This window comes from Salminus brasiliensis, chromosome 12 (genome assembly GCF_030463535.1).
Source record: "Salminus brasiliensis chromosome 12, fSalBra1.hap2, whole genome shotgun sequence".
NCBI lineage: Eukaryota > Metazoa > Chordata > Actinopteri > Characiformes > Bryconidae > Salminus > Salminus brasiliensis.
The window spans coordinates 36,616,830-36,637,733 of NC_132889.1; the positions used below are offsets into that span (position 1 = coordinate 36,616,830).

Below are 20,904 nucleotides of genomic sequence, written 5' to 3' on the forward strand. Positions count from 1 at the left end.
TTCTTCTCCTCAGTGTGAGGCTTTGTTTGTAGGCTATATCTGAACGCTACCGTGAGGCGGTGCGCTGTATTTTGTTGCCGTCAGATCAGAACCTCGGTACTGATGCAGAGCCCTCGGCAGGGTATGATGTTAAAAATGAAATGGGTTTGTTTATAATAGTTAATAAAACTAAAACAAGAAAAAAACATTTGACTGTTAAAAGCCTTCAGTGTTCAGATAAATGGCTGCAGTGACAGAATAAAAGTCCCTGTATTAAATTAGATAATTATGTCCATAATTATCCTGTAAAACTGATATTTTGAGAAAATGATCCGGAGAGAATATACAACTTTTTTTATTGTTATTTATTTTAACATCAGTTAATTATCCTGATTTTAATTTCTATTAAAAAAAAATCTCAGGATGGTTCGTGAAAAATGGTTCTCAACACAATGATCTCAGTTTTCTCTGGATTATTTTGTCTTTACGACGATTAATTCGAGATATAGAGACTTTTAATGTAATTTTACCCCAAAAAAAACAACTAAACTTTAGAAAAGCAGCTGATTTTACATATTAACAAATTAAAAATGTTATTAAACATATTGGGCCGCTTTCATCGCAGAATAAAATCACGTTAAAGTGAAGCGCCGGTTTCTTTTTCCACAGTCACCCCTTCAGGAGGGGGGGGGGTTGGTTCAGCAGTGATGGTGGGTGTGGAGTTCAGATGGGGGGGGGGTGTTCTTGGCTGATGGCTGCTGCATTCAAAAGGCAATAGTCAGGTTTCCAGGCTTTTCTTCCCCAGTTGCCCTTAATCCTCCTCCTCCTTCTTCTGTTCCCATCTCACTTGCTGTGCTCTCTTGGGTGGGGGTGGGGTCCGAAATGAGTCGTGGGGGTGGGGTTAAAATGTTGTTTTTGGGGTTTTTTGTTGTTTTTTTAAACATTTTAATACCCAAATTTTTGGGACCGAATAAATACGTGTTCTACAGTCAGAGCTTTGGGCTGTCCGATAAGAGGCCCGCTATCCATCCGTCATCTCCTTCCCAGTGAGTGTGCACATTTCTAACTATTTAAACTACAGCGTCACTGATAGGAAAGATTTACTACTTATTATTATTATTATTATTATTATTATTGATTATTATTGATTATTATTATTATTGATTCAGTTTTCTTTCTGATCTGTTGTTTTTACCTGATGGACAGCAGTGAGGTGACTTAGGTAATGTCTGTACTTTGTTTTATCTTTGACGACCAATCAGGGATGTTCTTTTCCTCCATGCACTGATGCTGGGTGACCTATAATCATTATACCTGTAAGGTTTGGAAGACGGGAGTCGGCTGTTTGGAGTGGGAGGAAAATTTAAGCAGTAAGAAGTAAAACTGTTAGTTTTTTTATGTCTCTCTTCTGTTTCCGAGTTATCACAGATCTTCGTCTTTCTGTTACCGGGTAGAAAATAAAGATAGTGTATTTGTACTCGCTGCTTGGTTCTTTCATTGTGTCCTGCGCTCTGCGTCTCAGCCATGAGCTTCAGTCCCGAGACCAAGAGACCGTACGTCCTCAGCTTCCAGGACGGGGACAGGTCCAAGCCCTATCTTCTGTCTTCTGCCTCTTCAAGCCCCGCCTTCTCACCACCACACCTGGTCTCTGTGCAGCAAAGTCCAAAAGTTTGTGGACACTGCTTCTAATGAATGTGGTCATCTTCTTTAAGTTAGATGTGCAGCTGGCTGTGCGCACACAGCTTGTCCAGTTTCTGCCACTAGAACAGGAACCTCTGGAGCAGATAAACATCATGAACCTGTTGCCAGGCGTGGGCTAGTAGAGGGGTATAAAGCTTCACAGCGCAATGCTGGGGTCTCTGGAATGATGGATGGTGCTCCATCCAGTACTTTAGGATGGGATGAGACGGGGTGGTGATCTTCCATTATCCTGACTTTCTGATGCTCTTGTGGGTAAATGCAATCAAATCCTCACAGCAATGCTCCTCAAAAATATAGTAGAAAGCCAATATGGTGATTGAACACAGCCTAAAACATCTAAACACCAAACAAACAAAAAAAACTAATTAAATGAATTAATTTTATTTAATTAAATAAAATAGAATTAAGGTTATTTAAGGCAACTTTTATTTTTGTAATTTTTTGTAAAGTAATCTGCTTTTAAATTGAATTAATCTTGTGAGACTCCAGCTGAACTGAGAGGAGCTGATTTAGTTACAGGTTATTAAAGCAGTTTATTAGTTTTGGTAAATAAGTGCATTTATGTAGCAGCGTACATCATCACAGCTGCAGGATTTACTTCAACTCACACACACACACACACACACACACACACTGATACAGTCCTACTGAGTTTCTCGGTCAAAACATCCCAACCACCTAAATAAGCATGTGGTCAGTGAGAGTGTATACCTGTAATTAACTCTATATAACATTGTGTTTGGGTTTATCCTAATGTTATATAGAGTTAATTACAGGTAGACACTCTCCCCCGCCACTGACTTTGTGTATTTGGGTTTATCCTAAATCCAGTGGTCAGTGAGAGCGTCTACCTGTAATTAACTCTATATAACATTAGAATAAACCCTAATAAACAAAGTCAGCGGTCAGTGAGAGTGTCTACCTGTAATTAACTCTATATAACATTAGAATAAACCCAAATAAACATAAAGTCAGTGGTCAGTGAGAGCGTCTACCTGTAATTAACTCTATATAACATTAGAATAAACCCTAATAAACATAAAGTCAGTGGTCAGTGAGAGTGTCTACCTGTAATTAACTCTATATAACATTAGAATAAACCCTAATAAACAAAGTCAGCGGTCAGTGAGAGTGTCTACCTGTAATTAACTCTATATAACATTAGAATAAACCCTAATAAACAAAGTCAGCGGTCAGTGAGAGTGTCTACCTGTAATTAACTCTATATAACATTAGAATAAACCCTAATAAACAAAGTCAGCGGTCAGTGAGAGTGTCTACCTGTAATTAACTCTATATAACATTAGAATAAACCCTAATAAACAAAGTCAGCGGTCAGTGAGAGTGTCTACCTGTAATTAACTCTATATAACATTAGAATAAACCCAAATAAACAAAGTCAGTGGACAGTGAGAGTGTCTACCAGTAATTAACTCTATATAACATTAGAATAAACCCTAATAAACATAGTCAGTGGTCAGTGAGAGTGTCGTCCTGTAATTAACTCTATATAACATTGTGTTTGGGTTTATCCTAATGTTATATAGAGTTAATTACAGGTAGACACTCTCCCCTGCCACTGACTTTAGGATAAACCCAAATACACAAAGTCAGTGGTCAGTGAGCGTGTCTACCTGTATAGTATTAGAATAAAGATATAATTATATTTGTTTATTTATTAATATTAATATATAATATTAAGATGAGCACCAGTTTGGATGCTGATCTTCTCTGTGAACTCCAGACCTTGTCTAGATGGGTTTCTATGCAACGTCATCACAGAGATATGGGCGCAACCAGGGGGCAGAAGCGTCAGAAAGCAGGGAAAATGAGAAGGACTGGATGTGCAGTAAATATGGACAAGGTTTAAAATCCCGAGAGGATCAAATCCCTTAATCAGAAATAGTATAAAAACAGACCGACAAGCAGCTCACACTGAACCAGAGACAGTGTGAAACCCAGGCTGACCCCAGCCTACTGACCGGCTATGTTCCCAAAGCCCTTCTTCCCCCTGGCTGAGCGCACCCACGAAGGACTGGAACTGGGAATACCGGCCTTCCGTAAATGTGTGTCTGAAACACAGGAAATGCCCCTCTTTCCCTTGTAGGTGATTATTCACTTATTTACACTCAGAAAATCTACACAGCACAGGACAAACAGGGGTGCACAAACATTTGCACAGGCCTGTGCTTGTATATCTCTGTTTACGGCCGAATCCTTAATCCCTAGTGGCTCTTCATCAACTTATATTTTACTAAATGTTAAATTAGTCTTTAATTAAATATTTTTTTTTATTTTATGACGAGACCGTGTTTACAGGCTTTCAAAGAAACACCTGATGAAGGCCATCATTCCACGTCTGAGCTCATATAGAATTAAGATATTATCCAGGTCATTCTGAATGGATCTCTCGACTGATGTCTGATGGCCAGACTGACTAATAAACAGGGAAAATTTTAATTTTAGGGGCTATTTTAATTTTAGCTTAGATTGAGCTTTAATTTCATAAATAACGTAAATTAAATAAAAGATACTGATGGTGAAAAGAATTTAAAATATTAAAAAATGTAAGTTTGTGGACACCGCTTCTAATGAATGTGGTCATCTACTTTAAGTTAGATGTGCAGCTGGCTGTGCGCACACGGCTTGTCCAGTTTCTGCCACTAGAATAGGAACCTCTGGAGCAGATGAATATCATGAACCTGTTGGTACCATGCCACCTAATGCCAGGCGTGGGCTAGTAGAGGGGTATAAAGCTTCATGGCGCAATGCAGGGGGAACTGGGGCCTCTGGAATGATGGATGGTGCTCCATCCAGTACTTTAGGATGGGATGAGACGGGGTGGTGGTCATCAAATATCCTGACCTCTCTGACGCTCTTGTGGGTAAATGCAATCCAATCCTCACAGCAGTGGTCCTCCAAAATCTAGTAGAAAGTCCACATGGTGATTGAACACAGCCTAAAACACCTAAACACCACTGGATAATTAAAAAATAAAAATAAAATACATCAAATAAAAGATACTGATGGTGAAAAGAATTTAAAAGATTTAAAAATGAATTAATTAAAAATGTAAACTACTAAAATTAATTACATTAATTAAAATTAACTACATTAACATTAATGGCATTTAGCTGGTGCTCTTATCCAGAGCGGCCTACAGGGGGACTCGTATTACAGAGGAGGGTCAGTGTAGTGTTAGGAGTCTTGCCCAAGGACTCTTATTGGTGTAGTGCAGCACCCACAGTCACCCAGACCGGGAATCGAACCCCAGTCTCCCACATGGTGTGGTAGCTCAGTGGCCGGTGGAGGTGTTTTCTGTTGCGCCACACCAACCAAGCTTATCCTGATCGGCCTACAGGGGGACTCGTATTACAGAGGTGGACAATGCAGTGTTAGGAGTCTTGCCCAAGGACTCTTAATGGTGTAGAATAGCATAGCCACCCAGACCAGGAGTCGAACCCCAGTCTCCCACACCACACCACACCACACCTACCACTTCACTCCACAGCTAGTACACGATGCACTTGCCCTATTTCTTGCCCTATTCCAGAAAGTCACTCTTGTCTTGTGGCTGACTTGTGTGATTCCCCGCCAGTCTTAGTTTCCACTGTTGCGACATTAACTAGTGTTACCTTAAATTTTTTTTTTTTTTTTTAATAAATAAATAAAAGTTAGTTAGTTAGTAATGTTACAAAATATATAAATATGCAATTATATATTCAAAATATATTAAATACATTTAAGTAATTATGAAAAAAATACATTGGGATTTTTTTTATGAACTGATCACATTTTATAGAAGTCTGGATTGAAAAAAAAAAGTTATTATAGGAATAGTTTACAGTAATATTAAAAATATATATAAATATGCAATTATATATTCAAAATATATTAAATACATTTAAGTAATTATTAAAAAAATACATTGGGATTTTTTTTATGAACTGATCACATTTTATAGAAGTCTGGATTGAAAAAAAAAAGTTATTATAGGAATAGTTTACGGTAATATTAAAAAATATATAAATATGCAATTATATATTCTAAATATATTAAATACATTTAAGTAATTATGAAACTTATGAACTGATCACATTTTATAGAAGTCTGGATTGAAAAAAAAAGTTATTATTGGAATAGTTTATGGTAATGTTAAAAAATATATAAATATGCAATTATATATTCTAAATATATTAAATACATTTAAGTAATTATGAAACTTATGAACTGATCACATTTTATAGAAGTCTGGATTGAAAAAGTTATTATAGGAATAGTTTACGGTAATGTTAAAAAATATATAAATATGCAATTATATATATTCTAAATATATTAAATACATTTAAGTAATTATGAAAAAAATACATTGGGATTTTTTTAATGAACTGATCACATTTTATAGAAGTCTGGATTGGGAACAGACCTTAAAAAGGCCAACATACACAAGTATTGATATTTAAATAATGCAAATTATTATTATTATAGTGCATATTTTTGCTGGTGCAATAAATAACATATGTAACACCTCATGTTTTTCAAACCTGGGGTCGTAAAAGTCACAAAATTAGTGTCAGATTGTCTGAAACTGGTGGGAATTTATCAGCCGGTTCTGAAGCGCTGCGCCTCCTTCAGTAGCAGTGATGTCCTTGTGGGTCGAAGCAGCTTGAGCCCCAGGGAGCAAGGCGGGACGAACTGCAGTCCGCGGACAGCCCGTAGCCAATCCGATGCGGTCCAGCGGCGAATTCGCGCACACTAGACCAATAGGAGCGCAGGGACGGTGCTTCGGTCCTACGAATGAACCAATCAGCGCGCGACCGTAGATAACTGTGGTCGAACTGGTTTCTGCCTTATTCGGAGTCCAACTTCCAGCTTCGAATAAAAACCGCAATTTACAAACAAATGGATTAAATTCCCCGCTTCAGAGGAGCTGGATTTATGAGTCTGGAGTCTAACCGACGTGACAAGACCGACACAGAGGGACTTAAGAGGGAAATGGGGCTCCCGAAGCGGACGATAACAACAATTGCTAGGCTAGGCTAGGCTAGGCTAGCAAATATTTCACTACGGACGAGCCGATCGAGGTTTGGGACGAAAGCCCGTCAGGTAAAACCCACCCGTCTCACACACAGCGCGCTTTCCAGGGCTGAACCTGCAGCTGTTTGTGCTCGGAAGGGATGCAAACGTTAGTGCACAGATTTGGGGGGGAATCGAGGCCAGCTGGGCTGATCCCTGCAGCCTCCGCAGCTACAGCAGCAGCAGCAGCAGCAGCAGCAGCAGCAGCGTCTCCCTCTCCTCCGCTCACTCTCTGCAAAACACAAAACGCCACAAACGTCTAATTTTAGACGTCCTAAACGACGATTGCAGCCCAGCCTGGCTCTGCAGCCGCACTGTAGTGCTTATTTAACTCTCTGGCTGTTTTAGCAGCACTGGTTTTAATGGGGAACAGAACTAATGCTGTTAATCCCAGCTGGAGGGAAAGTGGCTGCACTGGCTTTGCCTAATCAATGGCATGGCTTTGATTGATGATTGATGATTTATGGGCTTGAATGTGGTCTAGATTGTTTTTAAATATATATATATAAATTAATATATAGACCTTTAAGTCCTTTAGCGCCTTTTTCTGAAGCACTGGTCTCCACCTTCATCAGTCCTGCAGGGATCAGGCACAGCCCACCTCCATCCACCTCCCTCCACCTCCTGCTTATCTAATGCATTTGCTTTTTTGTTTTGAAGACTAAAGTTTGCAAACCAGCTGATTTCTGTCCTGCACACCATGCTGGCTCTGCAATCCTACTGCAAAGCTTATTAAACTCCCTGACTGTTTGTTTATTTATGTATTTATTTATTTATTATATATATATATGACTTGTGATTACAGCACGGATGCAATCAGATGACCCTGACCGCACTGGAATTGCTCAGATGAATTTTCTAATCATCGCCTTCAGCCACTTTAAGGGGATCCTCTTAAAAAAGGCCTGCATGATGTGAGAGATCAGTGAGATGTAAACAGTGGCAGGTCAGAGAGGGCTGGCGGGAGCTGGTGCAGGGTAGAGAACCTGTAGCATGGTGCTGATGGTCTACAGCGCTTATACAGCTGGCTTATTACTATTATTGTTATTATTATTATTATTATTGTTATTGGTGAATCAGTAGACCCCAACATCACTCATACAGAGTCCAGGCACTGGAACTCACCTCAGTTACACCTAACCCAGCTCATCAAGCTCAACGAATAATGATCTCTGGCATCACTGTGCGCCCAGAATACCTAATTACCCCATTTAATGATCAAATCTAGCTGATATAGGTGAGATCGGGATGTACAGAAGAGTACAGGCCTTCCCAGAAGGGTATAGGCTGTCATCAGTACCCTGAAGAGTGTCTGGACGAGCCAGTGTCTGCAAACTTTTGGACATGTCTTGTAGATGAGTTGTAGCAGGATGGGTTTGGAGCTGAACTCTTGTACCTTCTTGTACTCTTGTCTTTCAGCATGTGGATGGTGGGCGAACATGGAAGGATCCTATAGAATGAGTGTGAGAGAGCTGTGCGAGACGGATGATCTGGCCACAAGCCTGGTGCTGGACCCCTTGCTGGGGTTCAGCACCCATAAGATGAACATAAGGTAGCATTTGCACTCATCATTAGCACACGCACACACTCACAGGCACAGTCCACAGCACACTGCTTAGTAGTATAGATAAGCAGATGATAGCTGGAAGCATACGATTTTCTTTTTTTTAATAAATTCACAATATTATAAAATACTCTCTGTGCAGTTCGGTTGAGGTGAATGCACTTCTAGAACAGCCTTTGCCTGTGGTGATAAAGACGCATTATTAATTTTTACATCATTCAGTTAAATAGATTGTAAACTGTTGATTTATTATATGGTGACTCGTGACTTGTGCGCCTGTCAAATATGCAGCCGACAGTGATCTGTGGTCAGAAATTGACCACTGGTGAAGGTCTATAGACATCAGAGCTGATAACAAACAAATACAAATACACTGTTAGTTAGTAGGAACAGGGAGAAGTTAGTGGAAGTGGACGTGAAGAGGAGGCCTAGTGAAGGGGTGTAGGCTGTCTCCTGTAATATATATTAATATAATAATATTTTCAGTTATTTTTTTTTTATTTTCACATTTAAGAAAAGATATATATGTACAATTTGGTTCCACATTACGTTTGTAAAGGTTGTCCACAGAGTTTATGCTTTGACCATAGATTACAGTGCATATATATATATATGCATAAATGCACATATATATATATATATATATATATATATATATATATATATATAATTAGTGCTGGGCGATGTGACCTTATATTAATAACACAATGAATTGAACTTATTTCTCGATTTCGATCGTTAGGAAGATTGTAGAAACTGCTCGAGTTGCTCAGCTGGCTCCGTGTTTGAGTTCTCCATGTTGCGTCTTTGTCACAGAATGGACAGGGTGGAGTCATGTGGCTACACATGCAGTAGTATGTGTGTAAGGGGACAGTACATGAACACACACAGTGGGTATAATTGACATGGTCAAGATTACATCCATTAGAGGCTCTAAAATTGTATTTTGATATCAGTTATCCAGTCGCACACACACACTGTATGATGATAACAATAATTAATGAAAAAAATACAGTGTGTGTATGTATGTATGTGTATATATATATATATATATATATATATATATATATATATATATATATATATAATAACAATAATTCATTTATTTATATATATATATATATATATATATATATATAAGTAATTATTATCATACAGTATGTGTGTATATATACACACATACTGTATGGTAATAATTACTTATATATATATATATATATATATATATATATATATATAAATAAATGAATTATTGTTATTATATATATATATATATATATATATATATATATATATATATATATATAATAACAATAATTCATTTATTTATATATATATATATATATATATATATATATATATAAGTAATTATTATCATACAGTATGTGTGTATATATACACACATACTGTATGGTAACAATTTTTAAATAAAAAATATATATTTTCATTATTGTTATTATAATACAGTATGTATGTACGCTTGTTTACTGACTGTATTTGTTAGGCAATTTGTCCAAATTGTCCATTTCCAGTACCCTAACTAATACATGCAGTATTTCTAGTTGTGTATATTAAGTAATCATTGCTTTTAATACAAAAAAATGTAGGTGTTACGCTAAATTATGCATAAATGCACAACACTCTTAAGCAGTAACAGGTTCTTGGTTCTTGGACTTGTGGAACCAATTTAAGTGTCGTATAGAACCCATTAATCTAAAGAACTGTTCTCCTAGCGATTCTTTGAGTCGAGGATATATCATTGGTGTCGTGCTAAAACCGGATCTCAGAATCAGAATCTTTATTTTAAGTTTGTTACACATACGAGACATTTTACTTGGTGAGAGCAACACAGGTATGACCTGTAACAAACAAACAAACAGACTGAGATACAAATACACTAAACAATAAATAGAATAAAGAATAATAAGTTAAGGACTAAAAGTAATATAGAGCTGTAAAAAAACAACAACACTCATCTCCATAACATCGAAGGAAATAACCTTCTTATCCTTCAATGGATGTCAGTGTTAGAAGATTTTCTTCCAAGTCATTTTGGAGCATTTCTATTGGTCAATTTATCATGAAGTTTAGATACAATGTTAAAAAATAAGATTCACATTTTGTTGAAAAGTGAAAAACAATAGAGAAGAATTTTATATATATAATATAATATTTTTATTATTATTTTAAATGTATAAATAAAAAGGTATTATTATTTGTTATAATAATACAGTGTATATATATATATATATATATATATATATATATATATATATAGAATATATTATTATTATTATTATTATTATTATTATTATTCATATAAAAGGGTCTCTGTTGGTTTGTCCAGCAGACTGGTGTTGCGAGCCATCTGCTGTTCATGTGTTCATTATAAAGTGATCCTTCATTAATCTTTAATAAAGGTCCATGGGAAGTGGGGATGCTGAGGGTGCAGCAGTAACCACAGCCTTCACGACTGTTTAACTGCAGCTGTTACAAGACAATAACACTAAACCTCTGAGTGAAGACTAAGATCTTCTACAGTAAGTCTGAGGACAGGAGTACAGTAGGAGGGCTGGTTTTTATCTGTAGGTCAGATTTTATTTCTGTGTTTTTGGAGAGTGCCGCCTGTCACATGCGTCATTGTGATTTGTGGCTGATACAGTCGTGCACTGTTTGCAGCCTACAAGGACATGCAAACCCGGAGCAATTTGCATTGTAAATAATAGTGAATTATACATTTCCATAGACGCCGTCTGATCCGACGATGATTATACTATTTAATTACACCTCTTTATGATAAGGGTGTGAATTACTGTATTAGAATAAACCCAAATACACATGGTCAGTGGTCAGTTTCAGTGTCTACCTGTATTTAACTCTATATAACATTAGAATATACAAAGTCAGTGGTCAGTTTCAGTGTCTACCTGTAATTAACTAGAATTAGAATATCATGACGTTTGTGTCATTTATTTGATCACTAGAGATAATCTATAGCTGCAATGATTCCCACGTCGTTAGAATAACGTCTTTTCGACCGTGTTCACTCAGTCCTCTTCCAGAGATCCGGCGGTGGGGCTACCTGAGAGAGACTCTGCTGCGCTTCAAGCGCACCAAGGACTTCCAGGCCACCTTCGATGCTCTGCTAGATGGCGAGTGGACCAATGGCTACTTCACCAGTCTGGGCACCCACCGGCAGGAGCTCCTTAAACAGCACGTGAGTGGACCTTCTCTCTCTGCTCTCAGCTGCTGAGGTTTCGCCTCGTTAAAGCACAGTGGTGTCACTGGTTCATCAACTCAGTGAAGTGTGTGTGTGTTCTGTCTTTAGAGATTTATTGTTGACAAAAGAAAAGAGCTGTCTCTGTTGAGCCTAAAGGGAATTCCTCATGATCTGGCGCTGAGTCACTCAGTGCACAGTGGTTATGGCTGTCATTAGGGAGACGGGCGGAGCAGACTGTGTGTCCCAGTGTTTTAACAGTGTATCTCGTTTTGTAGATGTACCGCTATCTCACTGCGTTCCTGTTGGACAGTGGAGTGCAGATTGAGTCATGTGACCGGTATTCCTCAGAGACCAATGGAGCCAAAATCACAGCAACAAGACACTGGTGAGACTCCACATTTTATTATTTTAAATATTTTAATTATAAAAATGGTAAATCGGGTCCCGCTACCCTGCATAGTAAAATTATTGTGTTTCCTGCTGATACACACCCTTGTAATCTGAGGAACAGCTCGTTCATTAGCAGGTGAGCTGAATTACATATGTAGGACCAGGGCCGAGAACCTCTGGTGCAAACCTGTCACCTGTCAGTCGGGCTCTGAGTCGGGCTCTGAGTCGTTTTTAAATCTGAGGGAGAATCCCACCCCCTCCTCCCCAACACCGCACAGCAACGGCTCTCAACATTCTTCACCCAGACTCATAGATATAGTATTTCATATTTCTGCACCAATCAGAGCCACGGTAACCTTCACCCAAAGATGAAAGGGAAGCCTTGTTCTGGGAGCGTTTAGAATTGGATTAATCTTCTTATATTCTAATTTCCTTCTTCAATAAAAAAAAGTTCATTTGTGTAAGTGATCATTGTCTGTTACCAGGGTAACCTGCTAATATTTAGCTGGAGTCTGAATTGATGTAGAGCACGTTGATTTCTTTGATCTCTCATAACTGTGGCTTTGGGAGCGGCGCATCATCATCTTATTACAAGTGTCTTCAAATTACATTGTGGCAATTATTGGGGTCCAAGCACAACGCCTCATTATGGAGCCAATGAAGCACAAATTATAGCCTGTAATTATAACGGCTATATGGTGTGTGCGCGCGTGTGTGTGTGTGCGCGCGTGTGTGTGTATGCGCGCGTGTGTGTATGCGCGCGTGTGTGCGCGTGTGTGTGTGTGTGTGTGTGTGTGAGAGAGAGAGTGAGAGGTGCTTTTTCAGCATGGTTTAAATTGGCATAGTTTGTTAATAATTCAAATTTGCATTTTAAGGGTCTGAATGCAGCAAAAGTTTTATTTTCACATAAAAAAAATAACATTATAGGGTTTTGTTTTCTGGACTGGTCATCTTTGTCACAGCTCATTAGTTTTCATGTCTGAAATGATGTCGCAAGAACCTATAATTCAGATTATATATATTGCAACCCTAGATTTTTATACATTAAAGTAAATGGGATATATATATATTATTATATTGTTATATTATATATATTAGTGTGTGTATATTATGTTTTTTCTGGTATGATATTTTTACAGTATCATAATATTGTAATAATAATTAATAAAAAAACAAATTAATACAACTAATAATTAACTAATTATTAAACTTAACATCTTCAACAACTTCACATTTTTTGTTTATGTAGCAAGGATAATAATGATTATTATATTAGTTTTTGCTATTATATGTAAATAATCTTTTAAATATATATTAAATAATTGTTTATTATGGATTGTTTGCTGTTATTAAGGAATTTCTCATTCATATTTTGATTAAGTTCTTAAAACTCTGAAAATAAGATGTGGTAATCTAAATATATAAACCATATTGAATCATATTATATTGTGCGTCTGTCTGTGAATGTGTTGTTATGAAGAATATCTGAGCATATGAAGTTTTTCTCTGTGAGTAATTGTGATGCTGTGGATTGACTCAGGTTGGTTGGAGAGCGGGTGGAGGTGCTGCAGGGCTGCATAGCTGAGCTGAGTCCGGCAGACAGCGCTGTGCTGAGGACTGGGGTGAATGATTTCAGTGTTATGTACTCCACGCGTAAGCAGTGTGCACAGCTCTGGCTGGGGCCTGCCGCCTTCATCAACCATGGTGAGAGCTCGATGCACTCGTACATAAGAGCCGTGAGTTTCGGTTACTGCATGTATACAAACTGTAATATGACACGGTGCGGACGGACACTCCGTTAACATAACAGAACATTATTGATTGAGTAATTGATTGACTGCTCTGAAGCCTGTTCACTTACTCCTGTTTACTCTCTGTTTCACGGCTGAAGACTGCAGGCCCAACTGTAAGGTAAGCCATCCAGTGATTCACTTCTCCTATAGTCTTTATTATTTAGCCATTATTATTATTATTATTATTATTATTTAAACATTTATTTTTTGATATTGTCAAATACAAATTAACAGCACACCCTTCCTTCCTGCCCCTCCTTTTTTTTTTTCCTTTGACAGTTTGTACCTGGGGATAAGAACGGAGCATGTGTGAAAGTGGTCCGGCCCATCTCACCTGGGGAGGAGATCACTTGTTACTATGGCGACAGCTTTTTTGGGGAGGACAATGAGATGTGTGAATGTTGCACCTGTGAGAGGTAAGGTGCCACAAATGGGTGTGGATTATACAGCAGCTGTCCGTTATGAGTCGTTATATTATATATATATATATAATTGTATTAACATACATTTATTTGTATATTTATTTTTCATAATTCATTCCTAATGAATCCCCCTGATTAACAGTCATATTACTTATTATTATTATTATTATTATTATTATTTTGTTTTTTGTTTTTTTAGGAGGGGAGAAGGATTCTTCAGGCACAGGCTGGAGAGGCTTCCTGAGTGGGTAGGCCCGAGTGATCCATTAGGCCAGAAATACAAATTCAGAGAGACTGATCTGCGACTGAACCGTGAGAAGGGGAATGGTACACCGTTTCTTACTGTATCCAATCCAGGTATTTCCTTCCAGTTATGATTCAGTACATTTACGCCGAGGAGGTTCAGATCTTAGATACTGGCACACACTCCTGCTGCTGAGCACAGTTCAATAAAGCCCAGTGACCTTTCAATTCTAAAGTGTCTCAAAGCCATATCTGCATTTTCTTTGAGTTTTTCCACCCATCTCAGCCTGTTTCTAACTCTCCCCTTCTCTCTGCATGTCCTGTCTCTCAGCTTGCTCTTTGAGGAATTCCTTTTCCCAGCAGATGAAGAGGAACGCCCCTACTGTGAGCGGTAAGGTGACAAAGACTAAGAGGTGGAAAAGGGAGGAGCGAGCCAGACAAGCGGAGAAGAGGCAGCGGTACCTTCTCATGCCGTCCCATTCTCATTTCAATCTGAAGGACGTAAGCGTTTGCCTGTACAATCACAAGCTGGACTTCCTCTTAAGCTGCAAAGACCCTGCCAGCAAGGAAAGAGCTCTTCTGCAGAAGATCGAGAGCGAGAGACCAAAACCGGAGTGGAGAGACAACCGACCGGACCCCTCCGCGCTTACGGACGTGCAGCTAAAGACAGGTGAGGACGGACGGGGCGGTTTCAACGACTTGCCGAATAGCAAAGCCGCGGCTGAATTGAACTTAAAACCCTTCACTTTAAGATCGGTGTCGAGTGTGTGTGATAAAGGCTTTCCAAAGGCGAAGGGACGAAGCTTAGGTGCTTCAGCAGTTCGAGTTGTTCATCAGATGGCCATTTCTTCAAGGACCAGGAATATGCTGCGAAGTCGCCTGAGAGGTGTTCGAGCCTTCGACCGATCCAAACTCTCTGCCTTCAATAAAAAGAGAGTGAAAATGCTCAAGCAGACGTCGAAGCTCCACATGGGCAGCAGAGGTTGTTCTCAACAAAGCAGAGGAGGAAGCCATGGAGGCAGAAAAGACTTCAGGCGCCTTTCAGTGAAAGGAAATAAGTCCCGGTTCAAAAAATACACTAGTAGGAGGAACGCAAATTCGGGCAAGTCGTTACAATCCCGGATCTCACCGGCGACCACAAACGAGGAGCTTGTGCAGCGCGGCTTCGCGGATTGTCACAAGGAGATCGCTGACGGCGGGAAACACATCACCAGCTCCAGTGCTGCTAAGGAAGGGGATTTCGGCTCCCCGATTGCTTCAGCGACCTCAGGGGAGAGAGAGGAAAAAAACAGACCTTCTGTTGTTTCTGGCGCTCTCGACGTTCCCTCTTCCATGCCCCCTTCCTCGAGTCGCTCTACTCTCGGCCCCCCTTCGGGGTTGAATCGCTATGTGAAAGTCAGTCTGGTCAGAGTGTCTCTCCCGGGAGAGCCAGCAGCAGGTAAGGCAGCTGAGGGACAGGCAAACGGGGAAGCTAACGCAGAACCCGCAAGAACATTGTCATCCGCAAAGCCGCAGAAATCTAAGTGCAAAGGGGGCAAAGCTATCGCTAGAGCTCAAGGTAAGAAAGGGGTGAGGGAAATGTACTTCACGCCGGTGAACATGGGAAGTGCAGACAGGTTGAAAATGACGTGTGATTTATTAAGTGGCAGGGATGCTGTTAACATGCTCACACCACAACATGCTGTGAAGGAAACGCAGGAAGCTCAATTGGGAAGCGCAGGGGGTAATGACGGGCAGGATCCTGAGGGCAGGAAAGAAAGTAACCGTGAGAGGCTCACTGTTATCTCTGCTCATGTTAGCATTGAGAAAGCTTTAAAAGAGGGTGAGGAGATAGGGACTGATGCTAAGAATCGAGGACATGCCACAGGAGGTCAAACAAAAGAGAGTGTGAAAGGCATAGCTGAAGGGGAAGGTAAGGAAAAGAGCTCAGTTGAAAGGCAGGCAGAGGTCACGGGCCTACAAGAAGCTATTGCACAAAGCAAGACCGATTTTCTGTTACAGTTAGGGAGTAAAACCATTGTCCTTAAGAAGGCACGAGTCCTCCTGTCTGATGTTTTTAAGAGCTTGGGCAGTCAGATGATCGGCCAAGAGCAGGATGGCAAAGGGTACAACAGTGTGCTCAGGAATCTACCGCGGCGTACTCCGAATAAAAACGAGACGCAGCATGTTAACAAATCGATGACCCTCCCTGATAGCGAGAGGAAGGGCTCAGGTGTAGGCAGTGGTCCAGTAAGGAACAGTGAGATCTTGACTCAAAAAGCCTCCCAGGATATTGCACAGATCCTGCATTCAGGTGACCAGGGAGGTGTACAGACAGCCAAAAGGCGAGGGGTGGGTGGGACTCCACTCTCTACGGAGCCCATCTCTCCTGTTAAGGGCAGTCTGGACCACAATTCCCAGAGTAGCATACCTTTAAAGAAACGGGCATTTCGAGAATCCCTCGACAATCAGGATCCAGATCAGGATGCAATCGTGACTATAGTGGATTCACAGTGTGCCAGTAAACATGTAAAGGCCAGGGTGGACAGTCAGTTACACATGTCTAAAGGGAACAGTGGGGATCATAACGAAGGTCGTCTGTTACCTGTAGATTCGGCGTTAACAGACGAGATCACGGGACTGAAAAATCGTGCTACAGCCAGGCCGTCTAAGATGTTGGCGCTGAAAAAGCTACACTCCAGAAAAGGCCTTCGACCTGCTCAGGCTAGGTTAGCGCAAGACCACTCGAACGCTCGAGTGCTCCGAGACCGGGGTAGAACAGGTAGCCTGCAGGCAGGGAAGAGCTTAAACCATAGCAGCAGGACCTCTAAAATGACCTCTGTGCTGGAGAGCATCGAAGAGTATGTTGATGCAGTAAAAGAAACCCAGGAGGGATTACGAGAGGGGCAAGATGGTCGTCAAAAGGGAGCACAGGAACTAGCTGTACAGCTTGAGCACAGGACCGCTAATAGTGATTTGTCGGCAACAGAGTCTTCTGTTAATACAGAGGATGAGCAGAGCTGTAACTTCAAAATCCGTCTGAAGAGGAAGAGGGGAATGGAGTGGGAAATGGAGAGTAGAGCCAAAGGGGACGGTGCAGCGGAGGAATCCGGAGGTCCAGAAACGTGCACAGACGAGATTGACCCCTTTAAAGCTATTTTAGATTCTGTCGCGATTTTAAACTTGGAAATGGAGAGGATTCGAGGTCACGGAGAAGCAGACAAGAGCGTAGGCCTGGAGCAAGCCACCAAAGCCGTGCAGGACGTCTTGGAGCATTGCCGGAAAGAAAGCACCGTCAAGCCGAAGAAAAGACGCAAGAGGAGACCAGCGCTTTCAAGAATCGGCACGGAAAAGAAGGACCGCAGACCACAAATTTCTGTTCAAGGTAGAAGTGGGCTTCAGGGGTCACTCGAGCGACAGAACGTGCTCATGAAAAGTCTCAAGAAGGAGGTGGACATCGCGGAGATCAAGCCTTTGCCTCTTCTTCGACTGCGCCGCAGGGCCGAGGGAAGCTGGGAGGTGGAAGGCCGCGAAGCCCAGAAACAAGATGGAAACAAGGGACCAGGGCCTTCTGTTCTGAGGGAGCCCAGGTTGGTCACTTGCGTCCCCCCGGAGAGAACGGTTTTGGGAGAGATGCCTGTCAGTAAAGTCAAAGAGGAAGCGCTGTCTCCTTGCCAACACCGTGCGATGGCCGGCAGCTACGACAGGGTTCGGGATTTCTCGAAAGGTGTGCCAAACTCTGAGCATTTACCTCTGTCGCTATCTCTGTCCCCCTTGTCGCTGAACTCCCCGTATGCTGAGGGACTGACGGACGCTGCTGTTCGTCTGAATAGCGGCTTCGATCTGAGAGGAAGAGGTCGAGAAGCGTCTGCGCCGGAGAATCCCGAAAGGGGCGAAAAGCCTAAGGCGGGAGGGGTTATACGGACTGAGAGTAGCGAAAGGAGCGAGGTTTGTTTGAGTCAGAACTTATTACAGATCAACAAAAGCCTCTCTAAACTTCAAGCCATGAGCCAGCAGCAGCAGCCAGCCGATAAAAGCTTGCCCGCGTACACTAGTGGAACTACCTCCTGTCAAATTCCGTCGAAGCCCTTGTCTCCTCCCACTTCCCCTTTCAACACCGAGTGCACCTTTTCGAACTATTCCGAGGACATTTTAGACTTCCAGTGTCTGAACCTCGAAAGCTACGATCAAACTCAGGCACAAAGTTCGTTGACAGACTACTGCCCTGGCGAGCCGCATAACACCGGATCCTTCAGTAGCCCCTTCTCTCAAAGTCCAGCTGACGGCTGGAACGCCGAGACCCCTTACCTTGGCTCACCGAGCCCAGGGAGTAGCTTTAGTACTGCTGAAGACCTGAGTTTCCCTGACCTCGGCCTTACGCGCGACGAAGCGGCATCGTTGAACAGTGGACCCTACTTCTCTTCCAAAGAAAAGACCTTTTGCCCCGAAACGAGTTCAGGGTCCGTTAAAGATCCGGAAAGGAATCAGTACTTTCCCGATGCCGCCTTGTTGAAGCGCAACGTGATTTTCCAGACCAAGGACGATTCTGCAACTCCGCTGTGCTTGGCAGATAAGTCGTTAGGCAACCAAAGGGACCTGATCATGTTCAACGCATCCTCAAACGCAAAGCAGGCGGTGCCACTCCCCTCTCGCCCACAGTCTCAGGATAAGCTGCCCCTTGATAGTTCCAAAAGTTCTCTGCCAGCCCAGTCAGACTTCGGAAGAATCCAAGCAAAGGACAGAGCTAACTTCCTCAACTCTGCTAATAAACCCCAGCATCTGTCTTTGGGCCAGTCGGCGCATAGCCTGTACCATGCTGGATCACAGGGTAACCCTGTTAAACCCTTCCACTCCCTTCATACAGGAAGCAAAGCCACCGCATACTCCGAGTTGCCGGGGCCTCTCAACCTTGGCAGTGCGTTTCTGCGTGGCTACGAGAAGAAGCCCATGCTTTTCCAGAGCTCCAACAGTTCGGTGAAAATCGAAGGACACGCTCAGAACATTTGTAAAAGTTCTTTGGTAACCTCAAAGCCCCACAGCAGCAAGTCTGACCTTACTGACTCGAGTCCGGGTCCATCAGGTTCACACGGTCACAAAGACTTACCCGCCAGCTGTCCTCAGACTGGATACTTGAGGTTTTCGGAAAGTTCCAGAGGAGACTCCAAGACTGTTACATCAAACAAGGGACTACCTAAGCTCCAACCGCAGACCGATCGAGTGTACCCAGTTTACTTCCTCAGCTCCAGCAGGACCACGGCAAGCGCTGTAAAGGCCACGTCTGTGGACAAGCCGCAAAACCTTAGGGCTGACAACAATCCCAGCAATCCCAGCGTTCCTCCTACGTTCTTTCCATCGAATCCGATCCTTCAAAGCCACGGCCACTTAGCCCACGGTAAAAACCCCAGGCAGGATAAGCCCCATGCGGTGGTAGCCCCCAGCCAGAACTCCCAGCTCCCTCTACCCCTCGACAGAAACCAGCTATGCTTCTCAAACTGTGATCCTTTAGACATGAACTTCAGCTCCACGCTCTCCCCCGCCGTCTCGCACGGCAGCCCGCAAGTGGGCTACAGGGAACCCGCAGCGCAGAACATTCCGGCGACCAAAGCTCCGCCATCCTCCTTCGTGTGCAATCAGTCAGCTCACCCATCATACGTCGTCAACTTCACCGGGGACCACTCCGTTACCCTGGACTACAGTGATGATGGGGAATGCTTGAACTACTCCTCGTCGGTGCCCACCAATTACACGTACCATTGCCTCATGGAGCCTTCTGGAACTCAGGGTAGGCTTATTTTAGAACCGTGCGGCCCCTCAAGCATCTCGCATTCTCCCTCTGTGGGCGGCTTTGCAGGCTCTAAAGGCCTGCCGGAGCAGACGAGTAAGGAGTCCCAGCAGCACGGGCAGCCCGGGTGCCATTCGGTTATTTCCCATCACTTCCCGTCGTCACACTCGCAAAGCACCTCTCTGACGGACCGCAAGCCCAAGAGACTGAGGCTTGTGGTAACCGATGGTACCGTGGACCTGGATCTGCAGTACACAGATTAAATGAAGACACTTTTATGATGATTCTGGTTCCTGAACTGATATTTATGACAATGCAAATATGTTTGTTTTTTTTGTTTTTTTCCCTCTCTCTATATAACTATATAAATATATATAAAAAAATATATATATATAAATAAATATATATTAAAAAGTACTTTTAAATGCATTGTGCTTAGCATTTCTGATAATAAGCTTTTTTTTTTTTTGTATTTCATGTAAAATGAAAAATGATTATTTCATTGCCACCCATATTTGATTGTGTAGTAGGTTTATGTAAACCATTGCAGTTCTCATTTCATAGCTCAGATCAGCCACAGGATGGGGGTGTTCTACTGTCTTGTGGCCATCTTGTCATTTACTCATCTGGTTAAAAGAACTGGTTTGTTCATGAGGATGTAGAGCTGAAGCATGTGTGGCATGTTTAACTGGGTCTGTTCTTGGACCGAGGCAGAAAGCCTGCGTTTATTTTTTATGATATTTATTTAATTTTAC

General features: G+C 41.7%; 1 protein-coding gene across 1 annotated transcript; it reads left to right on the plus strand.

Annotated features, from left to right (window-relative positions):
- The first annotated feature begins 6,506 nt into the window (after positions 1–6,506).
- kmt5c (lysine methyltransferase 5C) lies at positions 6,507–20,489 on the plus strand. Its single transcript, XM_072694295.1, has 9 exons — positions 6,507–6,786; positions 8,176–8,308; positions 11,372–11,537; positions 11,816–11,925; positions 13,471–13,634; positions 13,822–13,841; positions 14,003–14,139; positions 14,345–14,502; positions 14,720–20,489. The coding sequence occupies exons 2-9, from the start codon at positions 8,196–8,198 to the stop codon at positions 20,410–20,412; spliced, it is 6,561 nt and encodes a 2,186-aa protein (XP_072550396.1). The 5' UTR covers positions 6,507–6,786; positions 8,176–8,195; the 3' UTR covers positions 20,413–20,489.
- The last annotated feature ends 415 nt before the right edge of the window (positions 20,490–20,904 follow it).